This window comes from Triticum aestivum, chromosome 5A, assembly GCF_018294505.1.
Source record: "Triticum aestivum cultivar Chinese Spring chromosome 5A, IWGSC CS RefSeq v2.1, whole genome shotgun sequence".
Classification (NCBI taxonomy): Eukaryota; Viridiplantae; Streptophyta; class Magnoliopsida; order Poales; family Poaceae; genus Triticum; species Triticum aestivum.
In genome coordinates this window covers 687491966-687510698 of record NC_057806.1, presented here as the reverse complement: position 1 = coordinate 687510698, position 18733 = coordinate 687491966, and the positions used below count along the sequence as shown (strand labels likewise).

General features: G+C 43.2%; 2 protein-coding genes and 1 long non-coding RNA gene across 11 annotated transcripts; 2 read left to right on the top strand and 1 right to left on the bottom strand.

Moving 5' to 3' along the window:
* The first annotated feature begins 551 nt into the window (after positions 1-551).
* Positions 552-4186, top strand: LOC123101808 (protein FAR-RED IMPAIRED RESPONSE 1-like). Its single transcript, XM_044523092.1, has 4 exons — positions 552-1349; positions 2038-2044; positions 2089-2657; positions 4037-4186. Exons 1-4 carry the CDS (start codon positions 552-554, stop codon positions 4184-4186), a joined length of 1524 nt encoding a protein of 507 aa, XP_044379027.1.
* A 3772-nt stretch (positions 4187-7958) lies between these two features.
* LOC123106007 (uncharacterized) lies at positions 7959-11909 on the top strand. 9 transcript variants are annotated; one of them, XR_006451156.1, is made up of 9 exons: positions 7960-8282; positions 8341-8643; positions 8755-8942; positions 9719-9909; positions 10011-10080; positions 10296-10412; positions 10549-11324; positions 11471-11582; positions 11672-11909. It is a non-coding gene; the product is annotated as an uncharacterized lncRNA (long non-coding RNA). The 9 variants fall into 9 exon arrangements; XR_006451152.1 differs by having other exon boundaries at positions 7959-8282; positions 8755-9909; XR_006451154.1 differs by lacking the exon at positions 10011-10080 and having other exon boundaries at positions 8755-9909; positions 10549-10637; positions 10787-11324.
* A 2775-nt stretch (positions 11910-14684) lies between these two features.
* LOC123108423 (cell number regulator 6) lies at positions 14685-18197 on the bottom strand. Its single transcript, XM_044530214.1, has 4 exons — positions 18003-18197; positions 17796-17910; positions 15243-15508; positions 14685-15129 (listed from the first exon to the last, which is right to left on the bottom strand). Exons 1-4 carry the CDS (start codon positions 18111-18113, stop codon positions 14950-14952), a joined length of 672 nt encoding a protein of 223 aa, XP_044386149.1. The 5' UTR covers positions 18114-18197; the 3' UTR covers positions 14685-14949.
* Between the last annotated feature and the right edge of the window lie 536 nt (positions 18198-18733).

Sequence of the window (18733 nt, the reverse complement as noted above, 5' to 3'; positions counted from 1 at the left end):
CGCAGCTGCTCACCGTCAAAGCTTCGACAACGTGGACGACGCTGGGGATGGAGCTCTTGTGTGCCTGGGCGAGCTCGGGGACTAGAGGAGGTGAGGGTTTTGCCCCAATATTTCGTTATGTTCAATATCTGCACCTTTTATCTAGCTTTTCTTGACCGTGCGGTCGATGTTACTGTATGTTGATCGATTCTTATATTCCTTTCTTCTCTCTGAATCTACATGCCTCTGAATCTACAAGCTTCTGAATCTACAAGCTTTTGAATCTACATGCCTCTGAATCTGCATGCATCTGAATCTACATGTCTCTGAATCTACAATATGTTACCATCCCCTATCAATTTAGTTATATTGCCTTTGAACAATAATAATGTTTAAAGTTTTCTTGATTTATAGAAATGGATGATGGAACTGGTGGTGTTCAAGAATCAAGTGACATGTCGATTTCAAGCGATGATGACACTAATAAGCAACGGAATGAAAGCAATGTGGAACTTGAACATGACCTTGGTGAAGCTCAACCAGATGCCTTACTTGGAGACCCTAAATTGGGGATGACCTTTGATACTGAGAATGAGGTGCGAGAGTACTACAACAACTACGCTAAAGCAAAGGGCTTTGGTGTGACAAGAAGAAGCTCAAACAATGATGATAATGGACAGCTGAAGTATCTTACACTTTCGTGCTCTCGGCATGGTAAGACTCAGTCCAGATCAAGAAATATGTTGAAACCAAATCCAACAACCGGGTTAGGATGTAAAGCTAAAATCAATATTACCCGTGGTCCCGATGGGAAGTTTCATCTTTCAACTGTCATTTTAGATCATAATCATACATTAAGTCCACACAAGTCTCGGTTATTCAGATGCAACCAAAAGTTAGACTTCCATGTGAAGCGAAGGCTTGAGCTGAATGACCGGGCTGGAATTCGAGTAAACAAGAATTTCAATTCTTTTGTTGTGGAAGCAAATGGTCATGAGAACCTAACTTTTGGTGAGAAGAATGCTCGCAATTTTCTAGAGAAAACAAGAAGGTTGAAACTTGGTAGAGGTGATGCTGAAGCGGTTCGTGATTATTTTGTCAAGATGCAATCTGACAACCCAAATTTTTTCAGTGTCATCGACCTTGATGATGAATCTCGACTAAGGAATGTCTTTTGGGCTGATGCAAGAAGTAGAGCAGTGTATGACTCTTTTCATGATGTCGTTAGTTTTGACACAACATATTTGACGAAAAAATATGATATGCCTTTTGCTTGTTTTGTCGGAGTGAATCATCATGGACAATCAGTTTTGCTTGGATGTGCTCTATTATCAAATGAAGATACCGAAACATTTGTTTGGTTATTTCAAGCATGGCTCACATGTATGTCAAATCTCCATCCAAAAGCTATTGTAACCGATCAAGCAAAAGCAATTCAGAATGGTGTGGAAAGAGTTTTTCCAGAATCTCGATATAGATGGTGTTTGTGACATATAATGAAGAAGATACCCGAGAAGTTTGGTGGATATGATGAGTATGATCACATTAAGGCTGCTATTGGCAAGGCAGTTTATGATTCATTAACAATTACAGAGTTTGAAGTTGCTTGGATGCATATGCTTGAGAAGTATGATCTTGGTAATAACGAATAGCTTAAAGGGCTTTACCGCCATAGGCACCGATGGGTTCCAGCATTTGTGAAAGATGCCTTTTGGGCAGGTATGTCTACTACACAACGTAGTGAGAGTATGAATGCCTTCTTCGATGGGTATGTTAATGCAAAAACTACATTGAAGCATTTTGTTAGCCAATATGAGAATGCTCTTCGTGATAAAGTTGAGAAGGAGAATATTGCTGATTTCAACTCTTTCAATTCAACCATACCTTGCATCACACACTTTGATATCGAGAAGCAATTTCAATCAATCTATACAAATTCGAAGTTCAAAGAATTTCAAGAAGAGCTAACACACAAGATGTATTGTGATCGGAAGTTAATAGAAAAAAAAGGGGCAATGGAAACATATGAAATAACTGAGGATGTGCTGATTGACAAAGAAAAAGGGTGGAGAAAAGATATTGTGTACCATGTACAATTCAGTGCGGAAGAGTTTGAAGTTAAGTGTTCATGTCGCCACTTTGAGTTCAGGGGGATTCTCTGTAGGCATGTGTTATATGTGCTCACTCACAAGAAAATCAAGGAGGTTCCTCCACAATACATTCTTGATCGGTGGAGAAAAAATGTGAAAAGAAAACATAACTTCATCAGATGCACATATGGCGGCATGGAAGATACTCCTGTTGCAAATCGTTTTGATAGATTGTGCAACAGTTTCTACCCAGTTGCAGAGATAGGCGCCATGTCAGATGATTCATGCAATTCATTGATTGAAGATCTCTGCACCTTGAAAATTAAGTACTCTAGCAACTCAAGTTCTGAAAATAATAAGGATCAGGTTAGTGCACCAAAAGATCAATTGCAGGAAGAGGCGCCTTCTGATGGAAAGACAACAAGTAAAACTATACTAAGTCCAATAGCTGTTAGATGTGCTGGACGTCCTCCTTCATTGAGAAAAGAATCCAAGGTTGATAAGCTTATTCGTCAAGCAAATGAAAAGAAGAAGAAAGCTGAACTAAGGGAGAAGAAAAAGGCTGCACAAAAGGAAGCTGAACAAAAGGTATTCTCCCTATATTATGTTTTTATTCTGTGAAAATAATAACCCAAACTCGTGCGTGTTTTCTTACTAAGTATTTATTTCAGGCTCGCTCCATGAATTTGAAAAAGAAAATGTCCAATAAAAAAAGGAAATCATCACAGGATGATATTCTAGAACAAGATGTTGTGGAACAAGATGGCCAAACTTGTAGTAGCATGGCTGAGGTATGCTTATTTCTCACATTTTTATTTCTAGTAAACTCTTAAACATCCATGTAATTTTATCACTTTCTTTGGAGCAGAAATCATTTGACTTGGGCATTACCAATGGCGACATAAATCCACCCCAAGGATCAACTACAGTATCACTTGGAGGTTCATCGACAATGGTTATGCCCCAAATTCTCGGAGAATATACAAGTATGCTGTTTCAAGTTCAGCAAGGGTTGACTGTAGTGCCTAATTCTGCAGCATTACACTTCGATGAAAATTAAGGGCTCGACGATATGATGGACCAGAGTTTGGACATGATTTACGTAGTTTGAAGATGTTGAATGCAATATTTTGTATGAACTTGTCAACTTTAATGTAATACCTGATACCTGATAGGCACCAGGGCACTAGAAAAGTAGACGGATTTATGTTTTGTCATCTTGTTTCGGCCCAAGGGACTTGAATTTGTCTCTGTTATATGGTTCAAGTATTAGTTGATTCCACTTTCAGTTCCAGTTCAAATGATTAGGTGATTCTTTCATGTCGATCCTAGCAGAAACATCAGCAGCAAATACTCTTTCAGTCTCAATAACACAATGACAGAATGTAAGAGGCAAGAATATGATGAAACCCACTTTTGTATTGATCTCAGCCAAGTACATGAGTGCACGAACGTGCTAGTCAGTTGTGGCTAACTAAATCCCTGAATAGGGAGATATGTTTACAATGTACAACATCACGGAACAACAACAATATATAGGGATGTTTCCAACAAACATATTTCTTACTGAACTGCCTTGATTTTGTGCCCTTTCTGCATCAGCTGCTGGTGATGCTTACAGCTTTTGGATAATTCTGCTGGATCCTGAAGATGTTCACAGGGAGGGCACTAGCTGATGGTATGTTCAGAGAAGGATTGAGTCTGCACTTGTTTGCAGAGATGACATGTCCTGACAAGATATACACAGGCAACCATATGATAGTGTTGATGATGCAAGATTGAACAATATATTGGCTTGTTTAGCTTCTGTTATCAGAATCTGCATCTTGTGTGGTACTGTTTCATCACGCATCTAACACAGCTCTGAATCTGTCAAGCTCTGAATCTGTCAAGCAAAAAGTAACATCATCAGACAACCAAGGGACATGGGCAATTTCACACAACATGCAGGATATTTGCGATTTTAGTTGCTCGACCTGACAACAATGGAGGACCTCACCGTGGCACAATCCGGCCAAGAGCTCGCGCCGCCGTCGCCGGAGACCAAAGATCTCACGCCGCAGCCGCCGGAGACCAAGAGCTCGCGAGCGCCGCCCGCGTACGACTTAGCGCGCTGACCCTCGCCATGTCACGCCGCCGCTGATCTTGGGGAACATCCTCTCCGCCGCCAGCAGTCGGCCGTCGCCGTCGCGTCGCCCGGAAGAGAAAGGGGATGAGCGGACGGTCTGGCTGTTGTGCGCGAGTAATTTTTCTGCTGTTTTCTGCTCAAGAGGGGTGGGCTGTGGGGATGACGTGGACGTTTCCACATCAGCGCGTATCGCTTGGTCCGTAGCAGCGGCCCGTAAGTGTAGCATTATCGGTCTTAAAATCTGGTTCCTTATTTGATACTGGAAAAGTTTTTTCTTCCCTATTTTACATTAGTCCTAAATTTTATTACCTATACGACACTTCCGTCCATTTTGAATCTAAATGACACTTGAAAAGACGATTTTGCCCCTCATGCGGTATGTGTGTGCGCGCGTGTGTGCTGTTGCGTGTGTGGGTGCACGCGCACATGTGTGCTGCTGCTACATGTGTGTGTGCATGTGTGCCTCTGCGTGTGTGTTTGCTATTGCGTGTGTACATGCGCGCGTGTGTGTGCTGCTGCTGCTGCGTGTGTGTGTATGTGTGTGTGTGCTGCGTGCGTGTCTGTTGCTGCCTGTGTATGTGTGTGTGTGTGCTGTGTGCGTGTGTGTTGCTGCCTGTGTATGTGTGTGTGTGTGTGCTGCGTGCGTGTGTGTGTGTGCGCGTGCATGTGTGTTGTTGCGTGTATGTGCACGTGCGCGTGCGTGTTGTTGCGTGTGTGTGCGCGTGCGTGTTGTTGCATGTGTGTGTGCGTGCGTGTGTTGGTGCATGTGTATGTGTTGCTGCGTGTGTGCTTCTGCCCTTGCACTGGTGCTACGTGTGTGCGCTATTGCCCTTCCCCTCCCCCCAACACACATATCATATGAGGGATAAAAGAGTCTTTTCAGATATCATTTAGATTTAAAATGAACGAAAATGTCATGTAAGAAATAATTTCAGTATCAAATAAGGAAGCAAGTTTTAAAATAGTGTCAAATAAAGAATTTTCTCATTCCTAATCGTGCGCTATTGCGCTTGCCGTCGGGCGTCACCGCGTTGGCGACTGAGGAGAGAGAGGCGAGGCGAGTTGGGAAAGGACAGGCGTGCGGCCGCCGTCCGTGTATACATCGTACAGGTATCGATCTATAGTAACGAACAGGCTGACGGTGGGCTTTTGGGCATTTTTATTTAGTCTATTCATGTGGCGTTAGTAGCCTGATGGGGTGTTTCTCCATAAAAAAGTAGCTTCTTGGGGTCAGGCTTCATTTTTTACTGGGGTCAGGCCTAATATGTGGTGCATGTTATGCACGTAGCCGGCAAATTTCATTGGGTTCATCTGAAGCCAATGGTACAACGCTGGCTCCGCCCCTGTACAGCGATTGCACCAAAAGAAAAGCATCTATCAACAGTTGGCGTGTTGATGCGAACGGCTACTTGCCGATGATATCTATTCTCTCCGTTTTTAAATATTTGTTTTTTAAGATTTTAAATGAACTACCATATACAGATGTATATAGACATATTTTAGAGTATATATTCACTCATTTTATTTCGTATGTAGTCATTTGTTGAAATCTTTAAAAAAACAAATATTTAGAAATGAAGAGAGTACAACTCATGTCATCGCAAACCTCTTTTTACCGGTGCCGGGATCTACCGGTGAACCCCTAGCTAATAAGAGCAAGACAACACATCAAGTCATTTATATACGGGAGTTGTATTTGTATTCCCCCCTTTGGACAGGATTCCTGCTCTGTATTCCCTAAGCTAGGTCCCACCACCTAGGATGCCCCACCACGTGCATATCCAAGACGCCATATCACGTGCATGTCTAGGACAGCGGCACCATAACCACATATTTCACTTTTTCAAAAGACTTATTTGAATTCTCTCAATCACATATTTCAGTTTTCATATCACTTATTTTTTTAGTTATTCCAATGTATCTTTTCACGTGAAATGATTATTACAAAGGCGTGACAGAAAAGTTTAGAGTGAAATATTTAGTAAACTTACCGGTTTCAGTATATTTGACTTCTAAAAGAGTGAAATCTGTTTAGAAGTGAAATTGGAAAGAACAGTTCGAATAATCATTTTCAGTCTTTTAAATTGAAATTTCACTCTTCAGTATATTTGAAATGGATTATTTTTTTTCATTTTTCAGTATGTGTAATTAGCAGAAAAGAGTGAAACTGATTATTTGAAAGTAGTCACATAATCCATTTCAAATAAATTAACTTACAAGTTTCGATTAATTTTTCCCAATAGCAGTTACGTATATTTCAGAGAAGTAATTTCATATATTTTCTCAGAAATTAGTTTCACAGCTTGCAACAGCCCATTTAAATATCAGTTTCACATATTTTGCACAACTCAACTACACATAGCTATTTCAATACATATCTCACTGATTTCAACTCTTTTAAATATTAGATTTGAATTATTTGAAAAACTCGTTTCACTCGCTTCAAACAACAGATTTCAATTCTTCCAAAAACACAAGTTAATCGTTAACAAAAACTAGTTAAATTGATTTCAGTTCTTTCAAAAAATCTATTTCAATTATTTCAAAAGATAATTTCACTTGTTTCTAAATAATAAATTCACTCAATTGTCGGAACTGATTTCAAGTCTTTTAAAGACCGTATTTCAATTTCATGTTTCACAATGATTGAAACTAATTATTCAACTCTCAAAGAACTGATTTTGATTCTTCAAAAAATAAGATTTCAATCCAATAAAAAACATACACTACCATATTTTACAAAATACTGAAACTTAATATTTCAAAAGAGTGGCATAAATAATTTTTGTTGCAATGTCATTTCAGTTATTCAATTCCAATTTCATATTTCACAATGATTGAAACTGATATTTCAACTCTGAAAGAACTGATTTCAATTTTTCAAAATAGAAGATTTCAATCCAATAAAAAATATACACTACCATATTTTTAAAAATAGTACTGAAACTTAGTATTTTAAAGAGTGGCATAGATAATTTTATTTTTTTGCAATGTCATTTCACTTATTCCAATTCCAATTTCATATTTCACAATGAGTGAACTGGTTATTTCAACTATCAAAGAACTGATTTTAATACTTCAAAAAGAAGATTTAAATCCTGTCAAAAACATATTTCACTATCATATTTTACAAAAGAATGAAACTTAGTATTTGAAAGAGTGAAATCATTCTGTAAATGAGTGAATCCGTATTTTTAAATTAGTGCAATAATTTGTTCGGAATGAGTAAACTTTGTTCACTGAAATAAGTGAATCATTTTTTGATGAGTAAAATCGGTTGTTTGAAACTCGTTTGAAATATATTCAAGATTAGTCTTGTTTTAAAGATCACATTGTCATGAAATCAAATATATAAAAATATGAAATAAGCAGACTTGTGTTTAAAAGATATTGGTGAATTAATATTTCACAAGAAAATAAATGCTAGTTTCTCTATGGGTGAAGAAGACTGTGAGTGTGCACGCAGTACTAGATATAAAAGTAGTGGGGACGTGGTCAGGTATTTGTCAGAAAGTGTCGGCTGTATATAGAAATGCATTGCACAAACGAATCTTTCTGACTTTATACGCTCAATGCATGCACACATCTGAATGCCAGAAGCAACGATGGATGCTTCACTGGTAGCTCCCGGCTTCGGTAAAAAAACTTTTTCGCTCGCGTCACTTTGTCAAAAGTGACATCGCCCAGCAGTAGTGAGGAAATCCTTAAACACTTGAGGTCAAACAAAAACAACATGCAAGCGAGTAGCACAAAAGCTATCAACTTAATGCCAAGCACGAATACAGGAGACACCACAGTCGAAGCAGAAGCCGCCTCGAGCCCCTCACCCCTTTCTCCTTTCCTCTCCCATGACACGCAACCTTTCCTTCCTCTTCTTCCCCCGATCTGCTCGTTCCAATTCTTGGCCATCGGAAGGAGGCAGCCAGGGGATGGGAAGGCCGAGCGGAAGAGAAGGATGAGGGGACGCGGCTGTGAGTACGCCACCGACCATGCCGATCGGGTGGGAAGAGAAGTCGGCGGCGGCGGCGGTTTCGATCTGTGATCTGCCACCAACGCCGCCGGAGGGACGGAAGAAAGCATCTGAGGTCAGCCTGATCTCTCTCATCTTCCCATTCCTTCTCCGCCTTGTCTCAACGCACGCAGATGGCTGCAGGGGCGGCGCGGGCCTGGGCTCGGGCAGCCATCATGGCGTCAGATGCGCCGGCGGGGGCCTCTTCATCGTAGCAAGGCGTGGCCCTGCTCTTCCCCATGGCGCTGATGACAAGGCGGGCGGCGACGCCAGCTCTCGTCCCGAGGAAGCCGCAGGAGGACGAGTACAAGCCAGACCAGGTCGACGTGCCCCCCTGCCACAACTCCTTCTCCTGCGGGTTGGTTGCTGCTGTTGCTGGTGCCGTTCGTGTCCGATTCGATTGGCCTGCCGTTTGCGGGAGGCTGCAAGATTTGTTGGTGAGCTTTTCCTTTTCTTCCTCTCTGTTCTAATAGGTGTTTAGATGTGCTCAGATTTTGGATATGCTCATATCTAAACAAATTCCTTTGGATGCATTGGTTAATTTGTAGGAACCAATTTTGAGAAGACTGAATCTACCACGTATCCAAATGGAGCGGCTGCAATCGTTATATACCCAGAATGATGCTTTTATATGTCTGAATTTTCACAAGTATTGCTAAACTTGGCCCTAGCGAAGTGGCAAGTGTACTGCTGTAGTTAGCCTACTACTTCAGTTATATGAACCTACAAATGGCAAGTGAGCTCTTTTTATCTTTTGCTATTACGTTCATCCCTTCTTCCAGGACTTCCTGATTTAGAGAAGAATAGATATAGTGAAGTGCACTCTATGGTGTGTTTTCTTTTGTTTCCGATTATGCTGCTGCTTGATCTATAACTAAAGGGTACATAGTCCAACTCTGTATTCTGAGAAATGCATTTTTTACTCCGCTTCGTAGTAATATGTTTTTCACCAACATATATTGTGACAGGAAAGAGATGTTTCATGAATTGACAAATAAATTTTGGCACCTGCTGTTCTCACCTCTCGATGCTTTGCATCTGATAAGTATGCCATAGGTTTTAAGGCGACACTTTTGTCATGCAAAGCGGAACTAAAGTAGCAAAAAACAGAAATTGTGATTTCTGTAATGCACATCTGCTAAAAAAAACTTATGAGTTAAGAAAAGAAAATATGTTGTCGAAAAAATTTAGGGCAGCTTACATAAGAATCAAATCCTATATTGATTATAGGTCTTTTTACTATGATGTTTTTCCTTGCATTGTTCTTTTTTTGGCTGGATTTTTACCTTTCACTGTTACATCATATCTTTGTTCGCCTTGAGGTACATATTTCTCTTATCAACAATTCTAGCACAACATTCGAAAGAAATACTTAAATTCCTTTTGATTATAAGACATGCAGAGTTAAAAAATAGTTAGAATTTGAGAATCAACTAGGAGTGAGGTTAAAGTACTGATCCCTCTTTATCCCTGTAACTTCATCTACCAAATTTCCTTTTGTTTTAATGGCAGACTGGTTAGTTGATTCCTACGGATTTCTTCTCTAATAAGGACATGGTGACGTATACCAGAGTCCCAAAATATTTATCATTCTTTGAAGCTTTGCAAGGGGGAAGGCTAAGACATGGATCAAATTTTCGGAAACAAGCCGTGTGGACTCAAATTAAGTGCGGATGAAACCCTCTGAGGCTCTGACCATAAAGGTGATTTTTTAATACACTTTAGTATTGGAAAAGGAATTAGTGAAGGAGGGATACATCATGTTTATTGTCTTCTGATTGTCTTCATGATAATTTCCCTGAAGAGAATAAAGAAAGGTGTTCTAAGATTTGTGGCATAAGACAATAACAGATACTGAAATCTTGGCAACATAGGTGAGACCTGTGTGTTCGTAAGAATATTTTCTTCCGTGTACTAAATAAAGATACGGTTGTAGCTTATCATTAGATGCACATTATTTATTAAAAAAGGTGTTGTTTTCATTTGTGCATGCTCTACCCAGATGCGTTAATGATTATAGGTGAAATGTATTTGCACATAGATACTTTAGCTACACTAAATTAATTTTTTAGATAAATTCTGCTATCAGGTAGGGCAGATGGGAAGCAGCATTTCAGAGCGTAACGACATGGTCCTGACTGCGGTAGGATAGATGGGAAGCAGCATTTTCCATCCTCCCGCGCCAGACCAACTTCGTCATTTTCTGGTGAGATGACGGCTCCTTAGTCTGCTTCATGGCTCCATGGACGTGGTCCTGACTGCGGTGGATTTTAGTCTTGTTTCCTTCTTTGCAACGACCATGCTGCTACCCCTCTTTGCTAACATGTGTTCTGTTTTTGCAGATTGGTGTGAAGTGAGCACACATTTGTTGATCGTTAGTCTACCGCTTGCTTCCTGTTCTCTTCATTACTTCCTTCCTGCCGTACCACTGGTGAGATGTTGTCTCCTCATGCTTTTATCCGTTCATATGAGTGATTCAATGTTGTTGTTGGACTGGTTTATTGTGTGGATGGGGTGGCGCTCGTCAGGTGTTTGTGCTTATGCTCCACACATGACCTGCTTTAAAAATTGTCTTGTCAGGATTTGTATTCATTGCACACCCCGCTGCAGATCCGAGCAGGCACCTTGCATCCTTCCTTTTGCACTGTGAATCTTATTACTTAACCAGATCTGCGTATATCTCGTGTGTTAACCAGATCTGGATATATCTCGTGTGATGATCTGCGTCATGGATGGCTGATGAGTATTCAGTGATGTCTGCTATGTTGTGCGCTAAACGTTTCACCTTTTTTATGGTGTTTTTCCTCGAGGAAACTATTGCTCTGAGAACTAAAGTGATGAGGCACTTTTAAGCCCTCAAATTTAGTTGTATGCTATTATCGTTGCACTTTATGTTGTTTTTCCAACTTCAGTTAACTTGCAGGATCCACCTCTAGCCTACCCCAACTTGCTTGGGACTAAAGGCTTTGTTGTTGTTGTTATTGTTGTAGTTAACTTGCAGGATCGCGACAGTTATTGGAAGATGATGAACAAGTACATAGGATCAGATGTAATGTCAGTTATTACACTTCTAATCATCATCTTTGAGCTTTTGGGAAAATGGCAGAGGTTTGTACTGGTGAGTTCTGGTTTAGAGTTCTAAATTTTTGTACATTTTACCTACCTTGCTTGGCAGATCAATTATGAAAAGTCTGAACCAGCATATTAGTCCTATGTTACTTAGTAGTTCAAGTTATGTCTAATTCTGTACTTTTGTAATTTCAGATGGACTATGCCCTTAAGTTTCCCTCTATACCACGCTGGAACGTCTAGACCACAAGAGGAACATAAAACATTTTGATGTTAGAGGTTCTCACATCCTGAAGACACAATACTTGTAAGATTCTCATTTCTGTAAAAAGACTCATAATTCAAATATTTTTTATTAGATATCATACTAAAATGTTAAACATTTTGCTGAACCAGGCCATATGGTGTCAACCAAGAACTTTTTTTGCTTTGGCTGTTGAATATATCACATTTTCTCAATCTATCTACCAGGATGAACTCTTGCATCTTGATAGATAATCTTGCTATTCTGATGTCTGGTCATGCAAACTTCCTTTTTTCTTTGAGATTTAAAAAATAAATTGTGGAACAGGTGGGTGAAAGAAAACATGTTGTACCAGCTACATTTTGCATGGCAAAAGTTGGCATATTGTTATCTCTGCTGCTGCTACGATTCCTCCCTGAACTTTCTGATGCTTGCATATCTTGAGCCAAAAACGATATGTGCTGCTGCAGTTCTCCTCCATACATTCTTTTCTTTAACTGTTGGCTCGCATTAGTACTGTACAATCACGTTATCAGCTCCAGCAGCTAGATTAGTACGCAGATTCACGCCTCAGGTGGCGCGCCCAGGGCGCGCCCCAGCCACTAGTGTAAGGATCAAGGCATGCCCAAAGCCGCTGGCCTAGTGCAACCAAAAGGGATCGGAGCTCCATGGTGATGTCTCCAAGAGGGTCACGACGCCATGCGCCACCATCGAGTCTGAAAAGGACTAGGGTTTTCACTCGGACATGCACCGTTAGGGGACCCGCAACGGCACCTCCAAGAGGGAAGCAACACCCATAAGCAACGTTGCCAGCGCCGAAGTGTAGAGCTTTCGCTTGAAACCTTACATGTACCACTCGCAACACCCAGGTGCCGACCCAACTAGAGGGCGGATCGCCGCCGCCAGCTCGAAGCCTCCAGATCCAGACCTGAGGGCAGCCATCACTGAAGGTACAGTGACACCAGGATCACGCCCACCAATTCCCTTGCTACTACCCACATCGCCAAGATGAGGTGACACTACCGTTGTAGTGGTGGTGCTGCTTGCCGCAGAGCCAACCAGGCAAGCTCACCTTCCAGTGTCGCCATGGCGTCCAAGACGAACTCTTGGCCGCCCCAAGACATGAACCTGCCGGAAAAGCAAGAACCTTGGAATGTACCCAACAACCAATTAGTGCAGAGGAACACTGGCTCCAGAGTCCAGATCCCGCCTGGATTCAGCCCCACACCAATCAATATGTTCGGGGACAGGGATCATTGGCCCCTACCCACACCGCACTGCCGAAGTAACATTAAAACACGTCGAGTCATTGTGGCAGGGGGGCTCCATGGGCCAGATCTGGCCTCTCCAGATCCGGCCAAGGATGCATCCGATGGACCGCCATCCTCACCCAAAGATCCACCAAACGCCACGCCATCGGTCACCGGAGGTTCGCACGCAACCACAACCGCAACCACCCCTGCCACCTAGGCGATACACCCTCGCGTGGGTGCACGCTTGAAGAGCGTCAAGAATCCGACCATCCACAAGACCAAACCATATGCCCGTGCCGCGTCAGACACCGTCGAGTGGGCCCGCCACCTCACGCACCCCGTCGCCACGCAGCAAGTATCACTGCCAGATCCTTGCCACCATGTGTCGCGTCGCCGTGGCAGCAAAGGCGAGCGCACAAGCCCTGCCGCCACCTTCTGCAGCATCGCCACGGCTTTGCCAATGACTCCTCTAATGATGGCAGCGCGTGGGAGAGAGGAGGAGAAGGACGAGTGTGGCGGCGGTTAGAGTTCACATGATTTTTCATCGAAACTCATGTCACTTTACCAATACAACTGATATAGGCAATGAAGGAGAAGAAATGGGTTCTGTCATGAGTGTCTTCTGGTTCCCATTTTTCCCGCGCACCATGAGGTGAGAGGAACCACACATTGATGACATGTTATAGAGCAGTTCTAGTCCTTTCTTCTGCTTTGTGTGAAAAAGGGCCCAAATCTATTAAAAAGGTTCATAAGAAGTACAAAGCACCCTAAACATAATAAAAAATGCATTAAACGGCTTGACCTTGCCGATGACAGTCAAGAAGTCTTCATGCACGTGCCCCTAAGGACTAGCTCCCCATAGATGTAGGCATTGCCATTGAACCCTTGAATTGATATAGAACTTGACACCAAATCTCGCCGGCGCGCACACAGCGAGAAACCCTAACCTCGCCTTCCGAAGGAGAAGGTGGGAATCTACGACGAAGCTCCGTCGACTCCATCCCAATGGAAAAACTCAAGGAAGATCAGATCTTCAAAGACCAAATCGAAGATGAAGCGCTGCCATTGGCCGGAACGCCCCTGCGAGAAAAAAATTCCAACCTAAACTGCTAGCTGGAGCTGAGGCACCTAGACCCCCTGCTTGGCATTGGCCGCCTGAGGGGTAGGCAGAGGGGAAGTGGATCTACGATCTTGCCAAGAAGCTTGGAGGGGATGGGTACCCTAGCTGCCACAAGCTGGAGAGGGAAAGAGAAGTCCTAATGGAGATCTAGTAATTTATAATATGCTATGTTCATGTGTTCTCGGTGTCAATGCATCCAACACCAAAGAGCATGTGATATTGGAGCCCCGCAGATAGGCAAACCCTGATCTTGAAGTTAGGTGTCTCATGCTTTGACCTGCCTTGGGGGCTGGTGGACAGCGAAGAAGTGTGACGTGTGCTTTGATTAAATTCCCGCTTCGATCTTATGTGTTCCTGATCTTCTTGACCGACAGTTAGGCGATAAATCAACGGTTAGACAACTTGCCTTGTGAGGGGTGTATCCCCAACCACACCATGTTCAATGATTATAGATTCTGGCGTGGACTTATGCGGCTCTTCAAAACTTTTGATATTATTCTAGTCTGTGGCTCAATGTAATTTCCATCTTCTTCGGATTCATAACCCAAGTTATGGTCGAAAGTTGAGATGCAAAAGGTGAAGCTAGAGATGACGACTTCGAAGAATCCGAGTGTACCTTTTAGTTTTATCATGGATCTTTGTCGTTCATTTATGTTTCAGTTTGTTCGATTTGATGTACTTTATTGAATAAATCGATAAATTTGGATCATTTGCTAAAATAACACTTCACAATTTACCCAAAAAGTTAACAGTTCACGTCTGCTCAAAGGGATATTAAATAGAGATACAAACTTGAGAAATTAATACCTCTTTGAGTATATATATAGCAGGTCATCAACAGTTCTACATGACATAAAACATTTGACCGACTGATCAGCAGTTCAGTTCAGCCAATGTAACAGCATGCCTACCTACCAGGTTCGTCATGGAGTTCAATCTCAGCCTCACTCACTCACTCGTGCTATCTTAATAAATCAAAATTCCCTTATTTTCCTGATTTATCTCTCTTGGTTGGTTGTTGGGCGCTTGATATGTATTCCGGCCGGGCACCCCTAGATCAGAGGCAGCACGACGATTCTCTTGGCATGCCCATCTCTTCCACCGGAGGCGCGTCGACGATGGTCATCTGCACTCCATCCTCCCTTTCCACGAGGCGGCCCCTCCTCTCGCGATGCTCCTGGCAGTTTGCGCACCAGTGCAGGCAGCAATGGACCATACAAGGGTCGCATGGCGAGTTCTAGTGGAAACAAGTAGGAGGTAAAATCACTAGAATCAAAGTAGCAAATTTTGACCCAACATATGAGGACCTGACATAACCACAGAATGTAGTGAAGGGTTTCATATTTCCACCTTGAGATGGTACTTTTTCTGGAGCTCCTGACGGAAAATGCCGGTATAGGTACCACACAGCCACCAGCTGAACAGTAGACCTTCTCCAATAAGAAACGACGATCTTGGATCAACCCCATGGAATATTGCTGTCAGGATCGCAAGGGCGATCCCTCCTTCCACAAAGACGGCATGGCAAACACACGGTGCTGTCCATGGGGTATCCTCGTTAAGAGCCGCAACATTGCGCCCGAACAACACGCATGGACAGAAGCATCCAGTTCGGCCTAACACATGAAGAAATGCAGAGTTTTACTATCAGCTAGCATTCGGTGGAAACAACATGCTAGACATGGCCTCATCAAGAAGGATACATTAGTTTAAGAATGGAAGACAAAAATTAGAAGCCATATGTTTATGTTCGACGGCTCGATGAGTCAGCTTTCGACGATTCCTTAAGCAGGATGACCATGAGACCATTATATATGAACTAACAGTGTATACAGACACAGCACATGCTTACCTAATAATAGAGTATAGTCAAGTCAGAGACACTACAGCTATAGCAAATGTCAGCAGAAATAAATAGGTTTAAAACAAGCGAGACAACTTGACAGTGCACACCTTGTTTTCTCGATAAAGGAATCTTTTATTAACTCATATTGTAGTATCAAGCGGGTACAAAGCATATTGAGTAGCCATCCGGCCTCGGCATGAATAGGATGCAAATAGTCAAAACGAACAGTCTCATAGTGTAAAGAAGACATTAAGGCAAACGTAAAATCATATAAGCCTGAAATTTTGACTATGTAGGAGAGGGTGGAGGTTCTCTCCGACGATTATGCCACCACACATGTTGGCTAAAAAGATATATTCTATTATATGATCCACTTATGTTCAAGAAGGGTGTGGATATGCATAACTGCTTACAATAGCAAAGATTTGCAGGTGACACGCAAGAGGCAAAAGAAAACATAAGTAAACATCTATTAAGTCAAGCAAGGAATAAATATACAATCAACTAACATAAATTTATCCTGATCTGCATTGCAAATTTGCAATACAAAATTCAAGAAACAATATATACTAATATATGGGCGAATGGTGAACAGATAGGTGAGGCACTTAATATAACATAAGTCAGAACAAATTTACCACTCAAGGTTGCTTAGGAACAATTTCAGACATTGTAAGTACAACATTTATTCATGATTTATGAAAAATAAACACTATTCTTATTCATATTATCTGCACAGATGGGAAGTTAGTGTTCCCTTACTCTCTAAGCATAAAAAATTAAATGTAGTGTTAAACATGGTTAGTTCTACTCTAAACTTGTATATGTATATGCTCTCAGTGGGGAATTGGAGATTCAGGACCTTGATCCAACAAAATAAGTGCCCAGTTACGAAAATGTTGCTCAAGCTAATTATGGAGGAAGTTTTGAATACCTACAGAATAGATATGCCACTGTCGCCTCGGTTTTTTTTAGAACAAGAGGGACAGGGAATGCCTTCACTGCATTATAGAAGAAGAGAATTGCCCGGTTAATCAGGGATAACCGGGCAAAAAACCCGATACAGAGGCACAGTTAATTGAGAAAACCAGGCAAAAACCACACACACCACACGACTGATAAAGGGACAACATGCAACAACAAAAAACGCCCCCACGATTGATGAAGGGACAACATGCAAAAAACCCGACCACATGATTGATTAGGGCACAACGTGCAAACCCCCCGCACAACGATGACAGACCCCACCGCCCGTGAAGCGCCGGAATGCCACCAACGCGGAGTGAAGCCACGACCCCACTCACAGGGCCACCGCCGCACCGCAGCCCGGGGTCGCCATCCCGGCATCCAACCAGCAAACTCGAGACCACCGTCTCGACTTCCACTACCTCCGTCAACGAGACCAATCAACACGGCACAACCAACAGATGTAGGCTGGGCCTCAAAAGGCGAAGCCCCCAAGGGGGAAGTGACAAAGACTCCACCATCACCTCTGTTTTAGATTGAGTATCGTACACTATTGATTCTGGACAAACATTTATTGGTCAATATTTGACCTATTGGCATAGGATAGATAGTACTCAAAGTAGCGGGCATCGAATTCTTGGTAAACCAGGATCTATTTAAATGGGGTTCACATACTAGAGGGACATTTTCTGCACATATTATGTAAGTATGTCACGTGTCTTGGGGTCTTCTTGACTTCTTTGCAATGTGTTGATAAGTCTCTACACTCTCAATTTTTGTGGGAACGGCGATGTTATTCTGGTCTATCTTGTTTTGTCGGAGTGGCCTCATCTTTCCAAAGAACGAAACTACATCTTTTATGTGATTGTTTCTCTTATGTACCAATACGGTGTGGTCGAGGGCTGTCATACAACATCTGCGACACCAAGATCAAATGGAGCTTCGCACCAAGAGCATGAATGGAGAGAACTATTCTGAAAACAGATCGATGGGCACATCATGGCCACATCGTTTTTGTTTTCTCCGATCAATCGAGTAGCCGAGACAACGGATCAGAGAATCGAAATGGGAAGGCAGGATTAATTACGTACAGATCGCGGGGTCGGCGGTGCATCCGAAGATTCCGGTGCTCCAGGGCTCGTCGGCCGGCAGCTGGTAGGACTCCGGCAGGACCTGGCCGCACTCGGCGCACCATCTGCACCCGGGCTGTGCATCGACCAGATCAAATATAGGAAAGAGATCAGTGGATTGAGAATCAATGAGGATGGAACGAGATGGATCGAGGAAGGAGAACGTACCCGTGGGACGTGGACGGGCTGGTTGAGCTCGCCGGGGCAGATGTCCTCGGCGGGCGCCTCCTGGTCCCGGGTGAGCTTCACGTAGCGCGGCGCCTGGCTCTCCTCCGCCATTGGTCGCTTTCCTCGCCGGCCAGCCACGATGGGCCCGAGTCCAAGGGAAGGACTGGACGATCAGATTCATGCAAAGTAGTTTCGGGCGAGACAATCCGGACCGTTCGCGTCGCACGGCTCCATCCCAGTGCGCCATTGGGCTCCGCTCGCGTCGCACGGCTCCGTCCCGATCACACGGCCAGCGGGGAGTTCATTCTGCCCGTTTAAGGACTATCAAACCATCTGCATCCCTTCGCGCGGAGCTGTCCGAACGTGTTTTGTCATCCAATGTGGTACTTCATCCGTCCGCGGACCGGTTTAATCGTCCGTTTTTCCGCAAACTGCAGGCAAGATTAGGGAGGCTGTGTGGGAGTTCGGACATTAGCCACATAGGACTCTGACACCCCCTACCTCACTGAAATCCCCTCCTGGTCCCTTTTTCTTCCACTCCACCCTACTCCCTTTCCTTTCATCCGCACCCTCGTGGTCTGGCGCCGCCTTTGTACCTCTCCGGCCACCACTAGGCATCCTCGGATGTCCGCAGACCCCACCCACGCGACTGCCCACCTTGGACTACGCCGATGTACACCCAAGAATCCCTCCGCAGTCTGATACCCTTCTCACCCCTGTCGACGCCGTCC